At 35.2% G+C, this 23,177-nt stretch overlaps 1 protein-coding gene across 2 annotated transcripts in view; it reads right to left on the bottom strand.

Moving 5' to 3' along the window:
- Positions 1-23,177, bottom strand: part of SIPA1L2 (signal induced proliferation associated 1 like 2) — a 145,351-nt gene that overhangs the window by 84,114 nt on the left and 38,060 nt on the right. For both annotated transcript variants that reach the window (XM_021391453.1, XM_021391454.1), the window contains exon 3: positions 4,230-5,937. In XM_021391453.1, coding sequence (XP_021247128.1) covers positions 4,230-5,694 — 1,465 coding nt within the window. In that variant the 5' untranslated portion in view covers positions 5,695-5,937. The remainder of the gene's footprint in view (positions 1-4,229; positions 5,938-23,177) is intronic.

The raw sequence follows: 23,177 nt of genomic DNA, 5'->3' as shown, positions 1-23,177 counted from the left end.
TCTAGGTTTTAAATAGTAATGATGTAATAGATTAATTTGTTCTTTTAAGATTATCTAGATTAAACTAGTTTGATGAACAAATAAGAAAGTCTTCAGAAATGAATAAGGAAGTTTTCTCTGGGAAGTCATCCCAGTGATCCCACGCTTGGAATGGATACAAAAAGATAAAGATATCTCCAATTATGCAAATCCCGTAGCCTTTCTAAGATCTGTCTATACAATATGCTGGTGGTTACAGTCCATCTCCCTCTGGAGAGAAAACGAGTAGCAGCACATTGTAGCCAGAAAACCTTTTTTTGCAAGGAACACCTAGGATCACAGAGGCACAGACAAACCTATTCTTTCATGCTCACCAGCTACATTCTTCCCTTCTTCTCCATCCTGGGCATTCTACCTGCATGGATTAATTATAGCTCATAATTCATAGTGTTAAGTCAAAACTTTGAACTTCAATTAGTAAACAAATCAATGGAACAAGACTGTACAGACCATAACAATATTAATTTGCACGTGCATGAGTGATATTCCTAGGTCAAACACTTTGAACAACGTAACGACACCCCATAGCTGCATATTCAGGCTTTGACAAGGGGTAAACTTAGTTACAGTTTCTATAGCTTTCTGTTCTGAGGTAGAGAAAAATGTATTCCAAAGTTACCAGGAACCTTGGCAGCTATATCACTGAACAGAAAAATGCAAGCTTGGCAGATATGTTGTACAAGATGTTAGCAGATAAGAGAGAAAAAATTTTTAAAAGTTATGAATGTATATACCACAAGATTTAGAGACAACATTTTTAGTTCTAGGTTGTTTTGTTTGTATTTTAATCTCAAGTTCCAAACTCATTAATGTCATTAATTTTATTTACACTGAATTAAAAGTATCAACAAGAAATGAAGGAGGAAAATGCTATTTTTTAGCTGGTTGAAGAGAGACAGTAAATACTCCTTATCTATCATTTTGAGAAACAGATGTCAACATTCCTTCTAACATGAAGGTCTTACTTATAGAAGTCTGAGTTAATACCAAAAGCTTGCTAAGCCTGTGCATTTCTTTTAGGGCATTTTTTCTGTTTGATATCAGCACATAAATCCAATAACTGTAAAAATTGTTAGCAAGCGTACCACAAATAAAAAGCATAGTAGTAACAGTCAAGTCTTGAGGTATTATGAGGATAATCACACAAAAGGAAAAGGACAACTCAATGATAATAAAAGCACATTTCAATTATCCTTTTAAAAAAAACCAACACAATTTTTTCCCTCTCTCATCCCAGTCCATCACACAAAAATGTAGTTCACTAAAGGACACGATTAATAAATCAAAACCATTAGATAAAATAAAATATTCTAGCTTTTGATAACCTCAACTGGAAACTGAGAAGATATTTTCCATAAACATTAACATATTTTACATCAGTCTTGTTGGATTTGATTTTAACAATAGTTACAATGCTTATAAATATGCAATATAAAACTACAGCTCATTTCAGAAGACTGAATTCCAAGTCTTTCATTTCTTGAAAGGGAACGGAATAATTAGTGCTACACATGCCTGGGTGTTTCTTCCATGCATCTTAAAACAGAAATAAAACTTGTATGCTGACAAGTGCCAATTATAAAACTGTGAACTAAATCAAATGTGCAGAAAGTTGTTTTTCTATCACAGATATCTTGTTGAAGGCAAAGAAAATTAGTAGCATTACATATGTCTCTATATACAAGCGACTATTGTTTGCTAAATTTTCATTTCATCCTTCCACAATCATTTTGCTAAATTCAACTGTGCTATTAAATCTACAATTCAATGAACAATCAGCTAGGATAACTCACTGTCACAGAATAGCATCAAGTAAGACTCGGTATGCATATAAATGTCACTTTTTCTTATACAAGAGATCAGCACAACAGCAAGACATCTTGGTGCTGAAGGCAAAATGCCTGTTTTATATCCTGTACGGACTATAAAACTTTGCTTAGGTAAAACTGTGTTCTCCTGGAGGTAATCTAGACATTCCCTACATGCCTGATCCTCTCAGATAGCAGATACCAAAAACTGAGTTTTTGCTACATTTGCCCTGACTTGGTTGTTCTCTCACTCCTAGTAGTTATCGAATACAGACTTCTCTTGTACAGCTTCTGTTACAGTTCCACAGAAACTTAATATGGAAGAGGGCATGGCATATATATCATTTCAAAGGTGAGACTACAGCAGTTTCTTCCTGAATACTAACTACATCACAGTATTTACTTTTGAAGAACGTTACCTACAGAACACTTAGAATCATAGAAGCATAGAATTAGCTAGGTTGGAAAAGACCTACAAGATCATCCAGTCCAACCATCCACCTACCACCAATAACCCCACTAAACCATGTCTCCCAACGCTATATCTAAACGTTTCTTGAACATCTCCAGGGACGGTGACTCAACCACCTCCCTGGGCAGCCCGTTCCAGCGCCTGACCACTCTTTCAGAAAAGTAGTATTTCCTAACATCCAGCCTAAATCTCCCCTGGCGCAATCCCTTGTTACTTAGTAACAAGGACAGTAACAATTCGCATTCATCAGTATTATACTGTTTGGGGTACAACTCAGATGCTGTTTGAATTTTTAACACTACACTAACAAATATAAATATACTTTATTTTTAGTCAAGAGATTATTTAACATCAGAACAACAGTTCATTAAAACTAACTGCATTTGCATCAGCTTTCAAGAAAAATCATTAACTTTGTTTCAAGTATCTTATTTAAAGCATTTTCTCTTTATACTTTCTTTCTCTCTCCATCACTGTTTTTCACTGCAAAAAAAAAATAATAAAAAAAAAATCAGCTCTTTGAAACTGTAACTCTTCCACTGTAAAAGCATTTCACAAACAAGTCATCTTTTATTTGGCTTAGACCTTGTCTTTTTTTCTTTCTTCCTTTCCTGCCACAACATTTCTCCATTGACAATCATTTCTGTCTATGCCAATTCTCTCTTCTGTCTCTCAAAAAATACACTCTGTTCTCACAAGTTTTCCTCCATTCTCTTCCATTGTGACTACCTCAGCACTTTTCGAACCTTTGCAACCTGCCTAGCTTAGAAGACATTTTGAATATTTGAATTTACTGCCTGTCCTTGCTTAACTACGTGTATTTTTCTTCCTCTTACATCACAGTTCCAGATTTTTCCCTCCTTTTCTTTTAAATACACCATTTTTACAGTCCATATGTTCTAGGTTTCCACCATATCATTAAACTTTACTGGACTCTCTTTTGAGTCTCTCATGAAGGGTCACAGGAGGAAGGAGTACAGGAAGGAATACAGCATAGAGCTTGTTTCCTGCCGTTCAAATACAGTTAGAAGGCAAAGGAAGTATGATTTCAGGAAGACTCAGGCAGTAACAAACAATCTTCTAAGGATAAAAGTGTTTTTTTTTTTTTTTTCTTCTTCTTTTAATAGCAGCAAAAAGATTGAGTGGGAATTCATAACACAGATAGGCCAGAGAGGTATTTTGGGGTTCTCCCTCTCACAAAAAGAGGGATTACAAACACACTGACCAACACAGCGCTGAATACAGAGAGCCAAAGCAGATCAGAGTGGAAATATCTTATCTGAATAATGATTTAAGCCAAGTTAGTTATTCTACTGAGAAAAGTACCCTGCCACTTTGCAGTTTGAAGATATCCAAGAGAATAAAAGGATAGGAGAAAGGCAGAGAACAATCTTCTTAAGGCTCAGAAATGAAATATTATCAACAGCTTCCTGTTTTATGAGCATACATACATATGTACAGTATGAAACACCCCAGAGACACAAGAAGACAGTTTAATCTAGAAGGCAGTCATGAGCCTCAATAATAAAATGTTTTCTTTTGGAATAACCTTATAGGAAATAGTGATTTCCACTCTGAGTATTGGTATTTCCAAGGCATTTTCTGGGTATAAATGGGATCTTTTTATCCTGCCTTCCAAGAAAGTCTGGAACAGAGAAGTTACTTTACCAACCAATTGAAGTGATCCAACACTTAGTGAATTTAGGCAAGTACTGCATATCTTTATACATAATCCACTGTTTGCTGACTCTTGCTTACCCACAGGGATATATTAAGACGTTTAATTTTAGTAACACATTTCAAGATCCTCAGTAATACTTAGGTCTTCCCATAGAGAAGAAATTTTTTTTCCTAAGCAAGTAAAATCTAATGCATACATGTCTCAAATCAGTTGCATTAGGAGAACTTACCTTTTCCATAGAAGAACTTGCGGTAGTAGTATGCTCCAAGATCAATGTGTTCTATGATGTAACGCTTCACTTTCTCTCTGTGAATTGACTGGTTTTCTCTTGGTACTTCCAGCACTGAAACACCAGCATTTGTGCAATGGGAACTCAGAGAAGACTCAAAAGAACAACTTTCACCTGAAGAAAAAGATGCTGAATTTGCCCTAGAAAGTGCAATCCGTCTGTCTCCTTCCCCACCAGTTTCATTCCTGAAGTAAGGACAACTTAATACTAAGTCATTACTTTTCCCATCACCCTCATCAGCATCTAAATTCTCTTTTGAATTGAGATCTTCTTTGCTTCCCAAAGGTGATTCGCAGTTTCCTGTTTGGCCTGCTGGCATCTGAGTTTGTGACGCAGCTGAAGCCCCAGTTGTTATATTTTTCCTTTTTCCCACATTTACTCTGGTAGCCATTGCTTCATTTATGTTAAACAAAATGCTCTGAACATCATAATGTGCAAAACACTTCTGACAGTTCCAAGAGCGAACATTTCTGTCGAGTCTATCATCCAGATCAGAAGAAAACTTAAAAGTTTCATGTTCACTTTTAACTGTTCGTAATTTTCTAAATAGAGATGTTTCTACTGCTTCTGATTTTAGTCTCCTCTTGAAAGATTTCTCCCTGTCTCGACCAATAAGCAGGGCACTATCCATATAATCCAAGCCAGAAATCCTGACAAATTCTCCCCTGGAAATCTGTGCAGCAGCATGTAGACTTGGAGAAACTGAAGGATCACAGTGGAAAAACTCAGGAAATCCAAAAGGAGCAAGGGTTTTATGTTCAAAATTTTCCACTCTGTATCCTCTTAGCATTGCAAAAAAATTTTCTCCAGACAATCCTTGTCTGTCAATTGAAGAAGTACTGCCATATTCTCTATGAAGTGCTGCTCCAGTATTTGGGTTAACAGCATTCTGGTCTAAAACATCTTCAGCATCAATATCACTTATCGTCACATCACTGTTGCTTCTCTGCCTTATAGGATGAAGTCCCCTTTGAGGGGAATGAACAAAAAGATCCCCAATAGAGTATTTTCCCTCTGCAAATTCCAGTTCTAGCTCTTCTTGCTGCCCTTCATTTTGGTCATTTTGTCCATTTGGATGTACTGATCCAACACTTTCATAACTAGCTGGAGGTCTGTTTTCCCAAGCAGCCTTACTCAGGTCTTTAGAGCAATCCTTTTTAGGGGGCCATTCAGATACCCTTGCTCGAACACCCATTTTAGGCACAGCTGGTGTACCATTTGATTGATTACTCTCAGTTTTGCTAGATGCATTTGAAGGAACAGGAGGACCCATGCTACCGTTCAAAGCTTTAAGTTTTCTAGCAAAATAATCATCAGATTGCATGCTTCTTGAAGACTCCCTGAACTTTGAGGAAGTTCTGCTGATTTTGTGCTTATCCTCTTGCAAAGACCTTTGATCACTCATGTCCAGTCAGTGGGAGGGGAGCCACTAATGTTACATAAATGTACTGTTAGTTTTATTATTACATTGTTTTTTTATGGGCCAGTAAACCCCAATATAAATATACAGTTACAGTCTTCCCAGAAGAGTGAGCAGATCCTTCAGTGTCCCATTTTTGTCCAGCTTCTGCCGGGAGAGCAATCTTAAAACATTTCCTTCCGTTCAGATGCATTCAGTTCAGTATTAATCCAGTCAAATGTCTTTTATCTGTTTATAAAAAATATAAAAAGAAAGTGCATTAAAATGTTTATAGTCAACAGTGGTAAGCTTTTAGTGTTGTTTGTATATATACAGTTCCCCTGAAACTGAAACTAATGAGACTTGTTTTTTTGTGGTTTTGTATTCTTTGCCTCCCAAAACACAACAAATGCAAAAATTCCAGTTTCCTATACGATCCCCACAGGATGAGAGTAGTTTGGACTTGCACAGCTGCTCATTGGCCAATCAGTACATGTACACTGAATAGCCAGCCAACTATATTAGCCATGTACAATTCTCTGTGCATTTTTTCCCCCCCAATACTGACAGTAACAATAGATGCCTATTCTCTACTTACTCACTGTTTTTTACATAACATGAAAGTACAGTCATCTGTAAGACAACTTTTTCAAGTTCCAAGCAAACTGATTAATACAAGAGTTACTGAGGTAAGAGTGGTAAAAATGTAAGCAAAATATACGAAACACATAGGACCTTAGACAAAGAAAAATGTCCCATTTATAAGAGCATTTTAAGGATTAGTAAACTTTCTATTATAACTCAATGAATAGATGTATTTCCCCTCCCTCTCCAAAGAGATTTCCTTACGTTCTTTTACTTAAAGTGCAAAACAGTTTTGTTTGTTACATTACATTCCTCTAGGTGGAAACTTGAATTGTTAATGCAGTTACTATGCTAGAGAACGCATCTGCTGTCTTCCATAAATAAGAGAAGAGAGTAGTCCTGTTGATAAGTTTTAAATTACTTACAAATCTGGAATTTTCTAGAACAAAAAAAATCTTCAAAAGCTTTAATGACCTTAAAGAAAATCATAACTCATGGTGTGAAGATTCATTCACTAGCAGAGCACATGCCTTAATGTATCACATAAAACTAGACTAATAAACATATATGCCTTTATGAGAGTTAAAGAAAGTCAGGTCAATTTAGACTGAAATATGAATTCTCCCCTGACTTCAGTGAAGATATGAGATGATGAGAGGAGCTTAGAAAATAATTTCTTTCCTTCTACATTTAATGTCACAAAAACTCTCAAGAAAAAAAAAAAGAAATGTGAGGCTGGAAGGGAAAGGAATAATTTAAATTTAAAGTTCAGAGTATTTTTTCTGATTGTCAAGAAAAAAACACAAAGCGGCACTTCATACAGCAAACTTGAAGACTCTTCTACTAAAATGGGTCAATAAACACAAGCTGGAGTTACAACAGCATCATAAATAAGATGGTTTCTATGCAACTCATCATTATTATTAACTTTATCCAATGATATGTTAATATTTTGCAACTTTAACTACATATGAATTCCTCAGAACTCTTGTTTGATGGCTGATTACGTCAAGTAAAATAAAGTTTTGGGTTCCTTACAGGACTACGAAAATTCTTTAAACTAACTTGTTTGGAAAAACAATCTTTCAGAAAAAGTAGGTAGGATTTTTAAACACAGACTTATGAAACACAAGAAAAGTACCAACCAATATACTTATTTTTGTGGCACAAGTAATACCGCAGTGGTGAGATACATTAAAACTTCCATGGGATTCACATTAACAGTTATTGGAAGTGTTCTTTATATGAACAGTAAAGTTATATATTAAGTCAACTTCACCAAATAAAAACAATGAAAGAAGACTAAGCTACTCCAGAATCATCTTTCTAATTATGCAAGAACAAAGAAGTAGTGAGAATAAACAGAGGCCAATTTCTCATATCAGGAAGAATATTTAGCTGCTTACTGAAGATTAATTTTTTTAATTATGGAGAATTGCATCTTCTAGACTTCTTGTCTTTTCCTACACAAAATCATTCATAGAAGTTGTTACTCCATTAATTATTTTATTTCATTTTTAATCAAAAATTAGCTCTTACAAAATGGGAAATACACATAAGGCCAATATAGTCTATCCTACAAAAATTCCATTCTCTTCTGCTGTATTTGTACATAGTAGGAAAGAACCCAGAGGCAACATGAAAGCAAGACAACCTTTTCTGGTAGTGTTGCCTTAAATACTTTGTGAAGTATGGCCTGAGCATTTTAAACAAAGGTACACAGCAGAAGGTAACATTTAAAAAAAGAGTATTATTATCCTTTACAGTGTAAAGCTAGCATGACAGAAGAAGAAATACCTGTTTTAGAACTCTTGATTGGTATTTTATTGAAAATATTAGTATTTGAAGACCTGACAAAATTTAAGGCATACTAGGAAACTTTTTTTAAACAGAAGTTGGCCTAATAGACAAAATCTGCCTGTTTTTAATGTATATAATACATGTTCTAGCACTGATCATTTCTGTACATTCCTGTAACTTCGTATAACAGCGTGTTTGGATTGACAGCTGGCCTACGCTGATGGATAGCAATATATTATCCTGCACTTGTTAATGTTTTTCTCTCTCCATAATAAGAATTCAGCAACTCACAAACATCTAGAGATGATGTTGATACCATTTGTTATAAACTGATTTTTTTTTTCTTGTAAAAGTAATGAACTATTACTTCCACAAAGAAAGTTGTCAGTAAGACCACGAGTACTCTTCTTTGTGCCCATCCTTTTTGTCAAGTTTAAGAATGGAATCACTGACAGATAAGCCAGAAGATAAAAAGCTCGATGCCGCCTATCCTGCTGTTGTCCTCTTGCCAACCCTTCCCACTAAGGCTGCTGGATGTTATGCAAATAACTTAAGTTCCTTCCACACTGCTACAAAGACTTCCTTCTGAGCTCAATACAGCAGCTGGTTTGTTAGCCACAGTTACAGTTCTTTAAAATGGAATGTTTCCAAGTTTCCTGGGGACCTGGATATATGCCCACAAACATTCCCATGCCAGTAGCAGAGCAATGAATAAGAACTGTACTATTGCACTATCCTGTCAAAAGGAGGCTGTTTGGTAACCCTGCCTCATGTCAGCCTTGATAGACAGAAATGAATTATTTAAGAAGTCTTTCTGTAACCGTTTTGTTGATCAAGAATTTGGAAATCTGCCCCTATTATTATGTAATGTTATCATCCTAAAAAGGATGCATAATTTGGATGAAAGCATTAATCTCTACTATTTATCAGGATGACAATTCTACAAATCATGACTCTCAAGATCTACTAATCTTAAAAAATGAGAAGTGCGATGTGATAAAATAGGAGTGTAGGCAGAAATAATATATAAAAAGCTGAAGACAAGACATTTAATTTGTATTCACATAATTCTATGCAACAATTTACATGTGCTCAGAGTCTGGTTAGTTTCCACTCTTCAAATAAACGCATAGAAAAACAGCATTCTCTGATTTGCCGGCATATCAGAGTAGTAGTTACACAATGGCTACTTTATGGGAATTTAAAGTCTGCAAGAAAATTCTGACTTTGGGTCCATTCTTCTAATAGCAATGAAAAAGAACAATGCAAAGGAGAAATACATTTAGTTTTTAAGCTACTGATATTTTCACAAATTCTGAACCACATAACCCACTGAACATACCTGACCCAGAGCATTATTTCCTAAAACTAATATAGGGGAAAAAAAGTAGCTTTTCAAAACGTGAAAATTCATACAAAAAATATTTTTAGTATATATATTAAAGGCACTTATTTCTTAAAGCTGCAGCCAAATTCCAAGTTGATTCTGAAATCAGAATTGCCTAGTTTTCATTAGCAAAATAAGGGCTGTGCTAGGATTTCAAGCATGTATCCAAGGTTGAAAATTCCGGTCACATAGAACTGTGATCTCATATCATATGACAGTTGATTATGATATCACAGGAGAATTATTGCTCTAGATTGGGACATGAAAAAGGAAGATGAGCTCTTCAGGCATTTGTTTTCATGCAAATGTCTCTAGAAAGCCATGATATTTAAGAATAATTGTCTTTAAATAGAACATTTCTTTCAAAGTTTTCTATGAGGCACAGTGAATATTAAAGGATGACACTAACTATAATTGGGCCGCTTATTCAGATTGCAGCTGTGCAAAATGGATTGGAAATAATAAAATGAACAAATTATGAGCACAGTTCATAAAAAATAGTTCAAGTTATAATATACCAAATTTACGATTAAAGCTGTAACTACTAGTGTATAAATTGTTACTTCTCATACGAAGATTTCAGACATGATTAATATGCAGACATAGATAAGAGACAGAAGAAAGATGAGAAGGTCTTCATTTGACTACAGGAAATTCATCTGAGCCACCGTGTAGTGAATATTTGTTGCACACTTCCTTAATTGCTTTGTCTTTCTTTACAGTTATTGCAATTATTGCAAGAGAAATGTAAAAGTAAAAAGTTAAAAGAAACCCTTGTTGAAATGATAGAGATACAGAAACATATTTACCTACTTAATAATCAACCAACAATCGTATCACAGCTTAGACTATTTGGGATAGTGTAGCAGGGTAGAGAGGGGGAAATTATAACTAAGAATGACAACAGCCTACATGGTTCCCAACACTAGTACAATAGCGTCACATTTCTTGTCAAGGCAGTACAGTTGCATGACTTTGGAAAAGGTACAAGATTCACAGAATCATACAATGGCTTACAATGGAGGGGACCTTAAATATCACCCAGTCCCAATTACCTGCCATGGGCAGGTTTGCCACACACCAGATGAGGATGCCCAGAGTCCCATCCAACCTGGCCTTGAGCACCTCTGGGAATGAAGCATCTACAGCTTCTCTGGGCAGCCTGTGCCAGTGTCTCTCCACCCTCTGAGTAAAGAATTTCCTCCTAACATCTAATTTTAATCTCCACTCTCTTAATATAAAACCATTGCCCCTTGTCCTATCACTATCTGCCCACATAAAATGTCAGTCTCCCTCCATCTTATAAGCTCCTTTAAGGTACTGGAAGGCCACAATGAAGTCTCACCGAAGCCTTCTCCTCTCTGAACAAAACCAGCTCCCTCAACCTTTCTTCAAGAGAGTGATGCTCCAGCCCCTTCATCATCTTCATGGCCCTCTTCTGGACCCACTCCAATAGCTCCATGTCTTTCTTGTACTGGGGGCCCCAAGTCAGAACACACTACATCAGATGAGGCCTCACAGAGACAATCACCTCCTTCTCCCTGCTCTTTTGATGCAGCCCAGGATACAGTCGGACTTCTGTGCTGAAAGCATACACTATTGGTTCATGTCTAGCTTTTCGTCCACCAGGACCTCCAAGTCCTTCCCTGCAGGGCTACCCACAGTGAGCTCTTCAGTCAGAGTGTACACATATCTGGGTTTGTCCCAAACCAAGCGCAACACCTTCCTCTTGGCCTTGTTGAACCTCATTCAGTTCACATGGCCCCTCTTTTTAAGCCTGTTCAGGTCCCTCTAGATGGCATCCCTCCCTTCTATTGTGTCAGCTACACCACTCAGCTTGGTGTCATCAGCAAACTTGCTGAGGGTGCACTCAATCCCACTATCTGAGCCACTGATAAAAATGTTGAAGAGCATTGGTCCCATGAGGGACTCCTGGGGGACAACCACTTGTGACCAACCTCTACCTGGACATAGATCCATTGGTGTAAATCACAATATCAAAGAATACCTACCACCATATCTTCTATTACTTTCATCGAATATTCATTCCTTAAATACTGAAGCTCAACTGATAGTTTCACTGAAAAACATTGTTCAAGATTTTCAATCAAGCAACATAGATGATCTCTCAGTGAATATCAATGTTTTATCTACAGCCATTTATGACTAATATATTAATATCACTGATCTTAAAGTTTCTTAGAAATCACCTTCCATCTGATGTTTTATCATTGTATTTTCTTAAAACATCAATGTTAATATTCTATTTTTCCACTAGCACAAGTTTTGAAACAGGGATGCATAATGGTTAATTCATTTTCAAAACAAACTGGAAAGCCTGCTATTCTTACAGTTCTATTACAGACCGTTCAGTTATGCAGCTTTTGCAGAGTTTAACTACAAAATTGGACTTGGAATTATATATAGCTCAGGTTGAAGCATGCAAAGTAGCAGAGTGAAATCACAATTACGTTGAAATCAATAGCAAAACGACCACTGACAAACACACTAAGAAACTTTATTTGAACTCTTCCAATTCAGTTGTATTACTTTTATCTGAAATTGTGTAACCTCACAAAAATACAGTAAGGCCTACAACATAATGCGATTAATAAAGAGGAAATGTCTTAATATTAAATTCTTATAATTTTTCCAGGGAAGGGTTGAAAGTACACGTACCAGCACTGATCACTTTTTATCCCATGCGAAAGAACAAAAGAACAACACAAATGCTAAACTCCTCACAGATTATCGTTAACCAAAACCTTTTTTTTTTTTTTTGGCAGTGTGACTCTTTGTTAATTGCAAATAGAAACTACATACCTGTCAGCCAAGTTCTTCTATCAGTGCAAATTTTAAATAAACAGAATTCACCAAAGAGTTTTTGTTCCCTTTCATTCTTTCCACTCATGAATCTACATGTCAAAGTGCAGGGAAAAAAAAAAGGAACTCTGCCTACTGAACATTAAATAATCTGTTTTCTACAGGGAGAGTAAAATGACATCTGGAACACATTTTACATTTATGTGCATTATCTCCTTAGACCAGAAGTATGGCAGACTAGATGACTAAGATATGCCAGTATCTTAAAGTATTAAGACATACTTATCTCTCTGCCTGCAACATTTCATAGTAATCAGAATTTTCTTGTAAATAACTTTATCCTTAAAAAAAAAATTGTAATACAGAACATTTATTTCAGGTTTTTTTTTTTTTTTTTGAATAAGATTCTGTAATACATAATGATACAGATACAAAAAACAAGAGATATCAGTCAGCAGACAATTCAGGTAAATTTTGTATAATACTTTACATATCCAGTGTAGCTAAAGAGCTTCCAAAATAGAAGTAAAAAGCTGTTTCTATGGCACGTAGTTTGCCTCAACCACTAGAAATGACTTCATAAGAGAGATCAGGTTAGAGCATGAATGATTCATCTTTTATAAGAACTTTCAGCTACAAAACTGAAATATTGCACTGCAGCAAGCTTCACTGAAGCTGCAGTCGTTTCAATGGTCCTCTCAAGCAAGTTGTACAACATCAGAATCCTCTGTAAAAACTATGTCTCCAGGCTCAGAAACGGTCACATGTTCATGTTTTCCTGAATTGCCCCTTGCTGTTTGAAGGCATGTATTCTCATTTAAATTGCATAATCCCCCAAAGGCAGGGAATGTTTCTTTGTCCTGATCCAACGGGACCGTCGTATGATAACCCCATTGTACAGGATGCTAAACACTATGATAATCCTATTGCTAAAGAACAAATGTACTACGCCATTTTCAGAGGCAAAGCTTAGAAAGAAAGACAGGACTTGCACACCACATTTTGATCATTCAAACACAAGGAAAAGGACTACTACATCGTACTAAGCCATCATTTGCATACCGCAAAGGGGAAGTCTGTAGTTGCTGAATAACCTGCTGCATAACAATGAGTTTTTGACAATTTTACATGTTGGGATGATTCTCCAAGGAAAATTCTGCACCTGTAAACAGACTAGCTGATGATTACAGAGGAGAATATTCATATTATAATCAAGAAACAAATGTACTACATGTGATACATTTCAAAGCAAACTTGTTTCCTTCAGGTTGCTCATAAACACTAACAAATACAGTAGTTAAAAGTTTATAATACAAATATTGTCAAACACTGGCAGAAAAAAAGAAAATCACCATTTAAGAAGAAATAATGGTCATGCATTCCATTATTCTGAAAGAATCAAAGAAAAATACATTCTACCTATGTCCAGAGTTAATCATGTCTTAAATTATCATTTTTCTTATTATTCTAGCTCAGTGCATGAAGTAGAATTGAAATTCCATTAGAAAAACACTGAGCAGCAGCAGGCATAGGGAAAATCAGAAGAAAAAGAAAAAAACATGAACAGACTATTAAGAAATGTTCAGTCTTGTCCAGTTTCATTCAAAAAGTAACAGTGAGAGTGCTCTCGCTCTCAACGTATAAGAAATTTCTACAGACAAAATGATGTGATAGAAAAATTACAAGTAGTTAAGTGATACCATTAATTATAAATAGTGAAGTTAATCTACCGAAATTTAAATACAACATGAGTTCAAGCAAAAAATACCTAAAGGTTTTAGACTTCTCACTGAACATGTTAGCATTGTATTTTCTACATAAAGTACATAACATATGAGTCAGTTTTCTCAAACCATTTGTGTTGAGATTGCCTACTCCATAAAATAGGTTTCAAATTCTGACAGAGTACTCAAAAGAGCTCTAGAAATGTATGAAGCCACTGTTAGACAGAAAATAAAGTTCCTTTGAATGGTTCTGATATAACTGTTTCATAACAAAATATTGATTCAGAAAGAAGCAGAGATTAAATCTGCCATCTTCACTTGGAAGAGGTCAGACCATTCCCATTGTCCTAAGTACTTGCCTAGATTTCACAGTATGATTCCACATGCTCATACATCAAACATCATCTCCAGAGCTATCAAATTCCTCCGATCAGCAAAACAGTTACACTAACACAAAAAGTTACTACTTCCACCAAAAATACTTCAATATATTACAAGATGTACTGCATATAACTTTTAAGGGCATCCAACTTTTTGAAGAAGAAAGAGATTAATTAAAGCAGAAGGCAGATCCAGGACATTCACTGGTGAAAAAGGTAACAAGAGGATGCAAGGATTTTAATCATGGGAATGCAATAGCTTGAGTAAGAGAAAAAAATCCCTAATCAATAACAAAAAAACATTTTCTATTTTGCCAAATTATCAACAGTGAGAGTGAGTGCCCAAAGGAAACAGGAATTACAGAGTAGATTCAAAGGTATAAAGTCTCCAAGAGGTAAATGAGGAAGTTTTACCTCTTGCTCTGCTGATGTTCTTGAGAATTGGACATGTCATCCTACATGTCCCCATGTACTTTCTCACTCTGGCTCAAAATGATCACATTTCTAAAATAAGTTCATAAATACAAGAACAATGCTTACAAATAGTGCTGAAAAGCCATGCATCAGTTGTTAAATTGCCACACAGATAACCCTTCTGTCAGTCTGTCCACCAAACACATAAAGCTATGGGCAGAGTATCCGCACGTGACGTTAACATTCAGTTTCTATGAAATTACATTATTACTTCTGTTACTCTATGCCCTAAGTGCAAATACTGTGCGACAGTACTTGAAAGAGAGATGCAAAAATTAAAATAAAACCTGAAAAACTTTTCTAAACATAAGTTTTGTTTAAGTTTGTCCTCATAAGATTGGTCCAGTATAAGTAGTATAAAAAACATATTCCAGTTCTTTACGAGTTATCAACTCGTAAACTTCTAGCTTCTTTGGGGGAAAAAAATACTGTTCTAGAAAAAAAAACACTATTTTGGTGATGATCTAGACAAGTCCCATAGGAAGACCTTACAACTCATGACCACATAGGATCATCCTCTAGTTCCTACCTTACCATGTGGCTGCATTTTCCTAACGTATCATGCTGCAAATGCACTACACAGCCACTCTGCATATATGCATCATCCAGTAATTCCTTGGGCATACTGCAGTGTCTCAATACACAAAAGGAAAGTTAATTCTCTTTTCTTCTGCTAGACCTATTGCATTTGCCGGACATTTCCAAGCATGTGTAAGTGAGCCTGTATCACCTCTCACTAAACAGTATTGCCTGAAGAAACAAACATGGCTCTGACTGCAGCCAAGTACAAGCAGTTGTTCTATAGCTTCATACTGTTATTACCCAGGTCTTGCAAAATGAATATTCACAATAATGAACACAGTTTCTTGAAATTTTTTTAGACTGTGACTCTTGTTAGAAGTACTATCGGCTCATCATCAGCACTCCTCCAGGATGGATGAAAAGTTATCTATAATTACTAGATGCAGCTGTAGACATTCACCCTCCATACTCTTCGGGAGCTGAGCTGGCTCTACTAATTAGAAGTCAGTTCAGCGTTACTTCAGTCCAATTTATGTGCCATAAATAGTGACTTGCTGCTGCTAACACCACTTTTTCTGATACTTTGAAACCTCTGGAGGGGTAGGCAATCACAAAGTGGATAAATGTTGTTTTACAAATTCAAGTTAGTACAATTTAGGGAAGGAAAAAAAAACCTTAGGTCTACTTCACTCAAATTTTCCTTTGCTTTAATGATAATCTTGCCAAAGACAAAAGATCACAATAATGAAAAAAACAAACAAGTACACTCTTATTAATTAATAATTTAAAAAATTGTAATATTGCCTATGATGACAGATGGACCATTGAAAACTCTAAACGTAGTGTGAAAGAGTTCTAGAGTTTTCACTAAAAAGAGAGTACAGAATGCACATAAAAAGGCACATTTTACGGAAAAGTAGGAATACTAGCTTCTGTTCTATTCCTTATGTTTTCTAGGCAGTAATATAGTAAAAAAAAAAGTTTTATGTCATGTCATTTGGCAATAGAATGGCTCTGATATCATAGCTCTGAATTGTTTTCAGCAGTAAAGAAGGAAACAGTTTATTAAAGTAAAGTACGTTTCTAAAGAAAAAATAGAAACATTATCCTTTATCTTGATTGCTTTCTTATTAATGGGAACTGTTCTGGTTTGACCTTGGTTCTTTATTAACTGGTATGAACTGTGAGGTAGCATAAACTGAAATACTACCAGCCAGCTGTATGCATCTTTCCAACCGATTTGGGCCCTGCAGTTTCAGATGTCAGCAAGTAACTTCTCATGAACTCTGAAGTAATATTTCACATCACTACATATCAAGAGCTTTTAAATAAGTTTTTTGAGAACAGACCCTTCCATTTCTTCTGTCCTTTCAAGTGAATCAAAAGAACAAATTAAACATAGAAAGAAAATACGTTGAACTCTATGGTGATCACAATACACTTAAATCATAGAATCTTACGAAGTAAAAACAATTTTGTTTTTAATCTTAGAATGTAAATTTGGAAAGCAGATTGCATAATATTAACAAAATACTTTAAATATCTTAGTTACCAAAGAACTTGGCAACTTCAGAGCCACAGTTCTTTTCCAATGAAGAACACCTTTTCACATAAGCCTAAATGCAAACGGAAGAATGGTAACTGGAATGAGAGTTGCTAGCAGAACATTGCCCTTCATTTCTCAGTGGTCCACTCAAATTCAGTACAATTTAAGAGCAATAAAATGTCAAGTGTCATTTGTACAGTGATCACTTGATATCTTATTTGGAATCAAATTGCTCTCAAACTGAAAAAAAATGTTATTGATGAGACTTAAGATTGCAACTGAAAGTAATTTTAGTAAAACGAAAGTTTTATGTAAATACTGTATTACATCCCACCTCACCCCATCCTCACTCCCTCCTAGGCCCCCTAAAAAAACAAAAGCAATTCAGCCATCTTTCTGCTATCTCTGTCACTGCTCTATAGTTTTGCCTTTAGTTTGTTAGGGTAAAGTATGTGTCAAAGAACTCTCTGGAATTGCACTGCTGCAAAAATTTACTATCTATTTTCATTCTCTTTCTTTGGTTCCTGTAAAAAATCTCTTACAGGATGAAACAAGATGATAGCTTCAGGCATCCATAACTCTGCTATCATCTCCCTAAATTCTTAGGACAAAGATGGCTTTAGGATGACTTTTTGAAGTCACTTTAAGACGACTTACAGAAATATTTCAGTAATTAGCTAATTGTGTAGGTTAGTGAACTTACAAACAAGTCGTAAGATTCAAAGGGGAAAACAAACATGCATATTTGACAGTTTCAGTAACTTACCTTTAAATATTTATCTAAATAGATTCATATGAAGTAACACTGCTGGGAAATATGAACAATATGAATATGATCCACTATAAGTCAGTATGGGGAATATGAATTATAATTTGACATTTATCTGGAATATTTTGCTGTCATAGGGCCGTTTTTTTGCTTTTAAAATTCAGATTACATAATTCCTCATCCAATAATCCAGACACTGAATTTTACATTTGTTTTATCAAGTTCTGCTCCTTATGTAAATGAAAGTGTTGAGATAGGAGGGTATAATTAACTGATCCAAATGGTTCATGCAGAAATGTAGCAATGAACTTTAAGCACTGCAAAAAAAAATCTGCCTTTGAATTTTATTATTGGCCTCAATTTAGCACAAAGTTTCTGTTCAGCCAACAAACTGTTTCATTCATACAGACTGCACATTTCTGGAACTACATTTTTACTTGGTATCAGTGCATATTTCTTTCTCTTTTGCAATGCATTTACACTGCAGAAACTGCAGAGTTATTTCAAAAATCAAGAGTTTTAAAAGGAACAGTCACCTTTGCTAAACTTCTGACTCTTAGAAAGCTCATATAAGATTATTACAGAAACTATACTTTTGACACAATCTAATGAGACTGAATTCCTTCTCAATTCATGCTTACCATCTTGATCAGTAAAATTAACACTAGATCCCACCACCCTTCTCAAATTCAGAGCATTATCAAACTCTGTTTTCCTTATAACCTCGAGAAACATTAATCTCTAAAGTGGATTGACTCTGTGTTTGCATATTTGTCAACATATTAAAAATTGCTTATAAAAGGTTTTGGATATTAGTGTCAACATTATGTATGGCACTAAAAATGGACTTGTATGAGCTACAGTCTAAAATCAATTACTCATAAGAGAAGAGTCTGTTTTACACAGAAAAGTTAAAGAAAAATTTTAGAAGGGAATAGCTCGTTTCCTGCTGTGTATTGTACAGGAATGTAACTTCCTTTCAGATCCTTACTAGCAGTTAACATTATGACTGCCATAAGGCCATGCATTTTGCCAGACATATCTGTCAAATCACCTGGAAATAAAGCAAAGAATCCAACTAATTCCTTTTCAGCTACTTAAGAAACTAGAGTAAATTAGTTAAATTTTAAAAACACATCAGTAATTTAATGTCTTAAAGCACAGTGAGAACTGATTTTGTACGACAAGCAATTAAAAGTTACCAAGAAAAAAAAAAACCAACCAACTTCAGAGCACCATCATGCAGAAGTTCTTTTAATATTAAGGATCATATAATCATAGAAACATACAGAAGGGACCTCAGGAGATCACCTAGTCCATCTCCACTGCTAAACCAGGTTCCCTATGGTAGATCGAGCAGGAAAGTGTTCAGGCAAGATTTAAACATCTCCAGAGAAGGAGATTCCACAATCTCCCTGGGCAGTCTGTTCCAGTGCTCTGTCACCTTCACAATATGGAAGTTCTTTTGTACCTTTGTTCTAGTGTGTCAGCCACTCCCCCGACTTAGCATCATCAACAAAATCCTAAGGGTGGACTCTATCCCTTTGTCTAGGTCATTGATGAAGACGCTGAACAAGACCGGAGTCAGTGCTCAGACAGTATTGTTGAGTCCCTTAATTTTTAAGGTTATTAAAATTAACATTATAAAAATACATTTTAATAAATCTAATTTTTGTTAAGCAGGTACCAGAGCAACAAGTTCATTACAGCATTTGTAACTAATTTTAAAAGTGCACTTGCACAAAAAAGAGAATGTAATTTAGAGATATATATTTAATTGATCCCACACACACACAACGACCCAACGTTAGTTTGCATGGTGCATTGAATTCCATCTCATTCTGATATGCACATAAAAAGTTGGACAATATTACAATGGTAGAATATTGTGCTTAAGCTAAACAAGGCTGGTATTGTTTGCATTGAGTTCTATAGAACCTCGGTGACTTTTGTAAAGAGACTGAAGAAAGACCACACATTAGCATAAAAATTCTGAGTCAACTGGAAAAAAGCAGCTTTACAGAAAACTGTAGAACTGAGATATAAATTCAGAAATGATTACCCAGAACAACTACAAAGTACAATGCACTGAACGTCTTCCTACCCTGAAATACTGTGCAAACAGGTTGACTTGTAGAGTAAGTGAACCACTATACAAGGAACCAAATTTAAATCTGGGGTTTTTTGGTTGTTTCTGTGGGGGCTTTTTGTTTTGCTCTTTACAAAGCAGTTTTGGTTTTTATATATATATATCTACATATATTTTATGTTTCTTTGTATGTATGTAAAGAAAAAAAATGAGTGAAGTTTATCCAATAGTCCGTTTGCATGCTAAGTTACATCTGCAACTATGTATTCCCACTGCGCTGCAATATCATTAATATTCCAGTAAGAAATAAGTTCTCACTTCTCTATTTGAAACACAGAAGGAAATTAAACCTTTATTGTAAAAAGTCTACAAAACGGAACCTCAGCAATCAACATTCTAGTGAAATACCATAACTACAAAGCAATCCTCTGAAGAGGAAAGGCAAAAGAAAGTTTGACAGGTCTCCAATTCATCCTCACTGAATACATGAACACTTAGAAAATAAAATATTAATGTAATAGAAAAAAACACAACATTCTCTTCCCAGTTCAAGCTATCTTCCACACTTAATAATTACAGACATGACAACAGAAGCAGATCCTGAGTCTGAGCAATCAACATGTATGCAGTACTATTCTTGAAATCTATGCTTCTAGAGAAGGAACAAATGACATTTATGACCAGATATCTAATCAATGGAAAGATTCCTTAAATATGAATCAGTATCAAAATCTGTAAATAAGGTCTTCCATTCTCACAAAGTAATTTTTCTATTTTCTGTAACTTAAACATAAATAGAGAAATATCTGTTGCCATTGTGCTTAGCTAGCTCTTCTCCTCCATAGAAGGCAAGAAAACATACAATAAACTATTTTAGTAAAATCTTCGTGGAGTAGTATACCCAACACAGTTGGACAGCTGCTGGGATAAATACTTGACAAAATACGTACTTTAAAAAGGACAGAATTAATATGCTAATACACAAATCAAAATAATGAAGGTAGATGTCTGCATGAAAATCACCATAGTTAACAGTGACTGAAAGGAGACATTAAGTATATTCTAGCCAAAGCAGACACTTAAGAATAAAAGCAACAAAAATATAATTAAAAATAGATTTTTGTTTCAAAAAAATAATCAGATAGAAACTTAAGTTACGTATGTATTAAAAGTCAAGGTATAGAATTGGGAGAAGTGGGAAAAACATGTTAACTATAAGAAGAATTGCTAGAGAAAATATTTTTAAATAGTATTAGACAACTAAATTTAGCAGTATCAAATCATTCTTGACTAAAATTAAAATTTCATTATCAGCATTTCTCTCAGTTTCTACATCTATACAATAATCAATGCCAATCAGTTTCTAGGCCTCCTTCTACACGGAGTCTGAGCAAGACTGGATTGCTCAGCCTCTCAGGATAGGAAGTATATGAGCACATGCATATAATACATAGCATATATAAACGTATGTAGCAATAGGACCAGGAAGTTTGCATATGTTAGCTGAGCTCACTACTCTTTTGCAACTACATGGACTATACACAAGCAAACTTGTAGCTTTACTGGGGTGGGGGGGGAGGAAGCTGCTTGGGAAAGGGAAAAGGAAGTACTGCACCAGTGAGCAACACTCAGAAACAAAGAAGGAAGAGCTATGAGAGAGCTCCAGAAAAAGCAGCATGTAGCAGATCAGGGACACACAACAGAATGCATGTCCCAAAAGAACACACCATCACCAGTCCCTTCATCCTCCATCCATTTTGTTTATGGACAGCACTGAGGAGAATATGAGGGATTGATTTCCCCAGCAAAATAAAAAGTTCAGTTAAGATTTATTAATACTTCACTGAAGTAGTAGATTTAAAAAACAAACAAACCCACACACAAAATAAATAAATAAATCAAACAGACTAATACTAAATCAGGAGCTTCAAGTGGATATTCACAAAGAAGGGAGGCAAGACATGGAGCCTTCACAGATGAAACTCCATTTTTCTCCGAGTATTCCAAGAAGCGATATTTCTCATAGTGCTTTACAAAAATATCTAAACCTTGTGTGATCATAAACAAAGCACCTCTTGTCTCTCCAGAATGTTTTTCGTGTTTCATTTCTACAAGATCCTCCTAAAATAAAGTTTTAAATTCCTTGAACTAAAAGGCACTGGGTGCTGGTTTTAAAAAATTAGAAATTAAGAAACTATTATCAGTTATCAGACATCACCCTGCATCACTGTATCATCAAAAAACAGTATTAACTTTTTATTTTTCACCCCAGAAATCCAGCCACAGGTATAATTTCCCTGAGCCTTATAATTTCTGTAGATCTGCAGTTGTTACACTGGCAACTGGCACACTGTTCCTGTATGTCATGAGTATGTCTGTTTCAAAATGTGCTTTACTTCAATTTTATTAAATCAAGAAAGCCAAGTTTCCAATGATGTAATAATTACTTCAGTATATAGTTCTAGAAGCAGAGTATACAGCTCCTCACAGAATCCTCCACTGTGCTTTAGTGTGCGGTTTAGCTATTTTAGGTTCCTGGGTGAGCTTAACAAATCAAGGGCATCGGGAATATAAACATAGAGCTTAAAGACAAAATTATCTTTATATTTCATAAAGCACATTGCCAACTACAATGCAACTTCAGTATGCCAGTTTTTATATTTAATATTTATATTTTCATAGGTAATTTCAACAAAGAAAAAAAGAAAGCTTAAATTAAAAAATAGCTGTCAAGGTTTAACTAGATCACTTCACTACCTCAATACAGAATGGCAGTCCCAACCATTCACTATAATGGCACAAGTTTCCTTTCTACTTCATCCAAACACACTCCACTTTAGTAACTTAGAATCTATCAAGGTTATATGTGCTACACTTTTTCCTTCAATAAAAACAAAGTAATTCACTTATCTCCACTGTGTTTCGGAGTGTATCAAAGGCAAAATAAAAGAACCAAAATTTGCTTGCTAAACCTAAAAACACTATAAACACTGGCTGCCCTGAAGACTGAGCTGGCTGCAAAGCACACAGCTGTCATTTAATATTCACACTTCCTCTTCCTCAAAATAAAACAACCAACTGCCAAATGTAATCTAATAATTAGCATATGTAAAGCGAAAGGGCTGAAATATGACATCAGTTTATTTGCTCCTCAGAAGATGGTTTCTGAATTAAACCTGCAGATGCACCTGACATTCAAAATTTTACACGTATTGCCAAGAACAAAAAAGAAAATATATATACATATTTACAAGAGTATTCTAAATTTTAAAATGAGCAGGAAGGTATTTCTAAGCATTCTCTTCTTAAAAAAAGAAAGAAAGACGGAAGGAAAGAAAGACGGAAGGAAAGAAAGACGGAAGGAAAGAAAGACGGAAGGAAAGAAAGACG

The sequence above is a fragment of the Numida meleagris genome, chromosome 3 (genome assembly GCF_002078875.1).
Source record: "Numida meleagris isolate 19003 breed g44 Domestic line chromosome 3, NumMel1.0, whole genome shotgun sequence".
Taxonomy (NCBI): domain Eukaryota; kingdom Metazoa; phylum Chordata; class Aves; order Galliformes; family Numididae; genus Numida; species Numida meleagris.
This window is presented reverse-complemented; position numbering and strand designations above follow the sequence as displayed.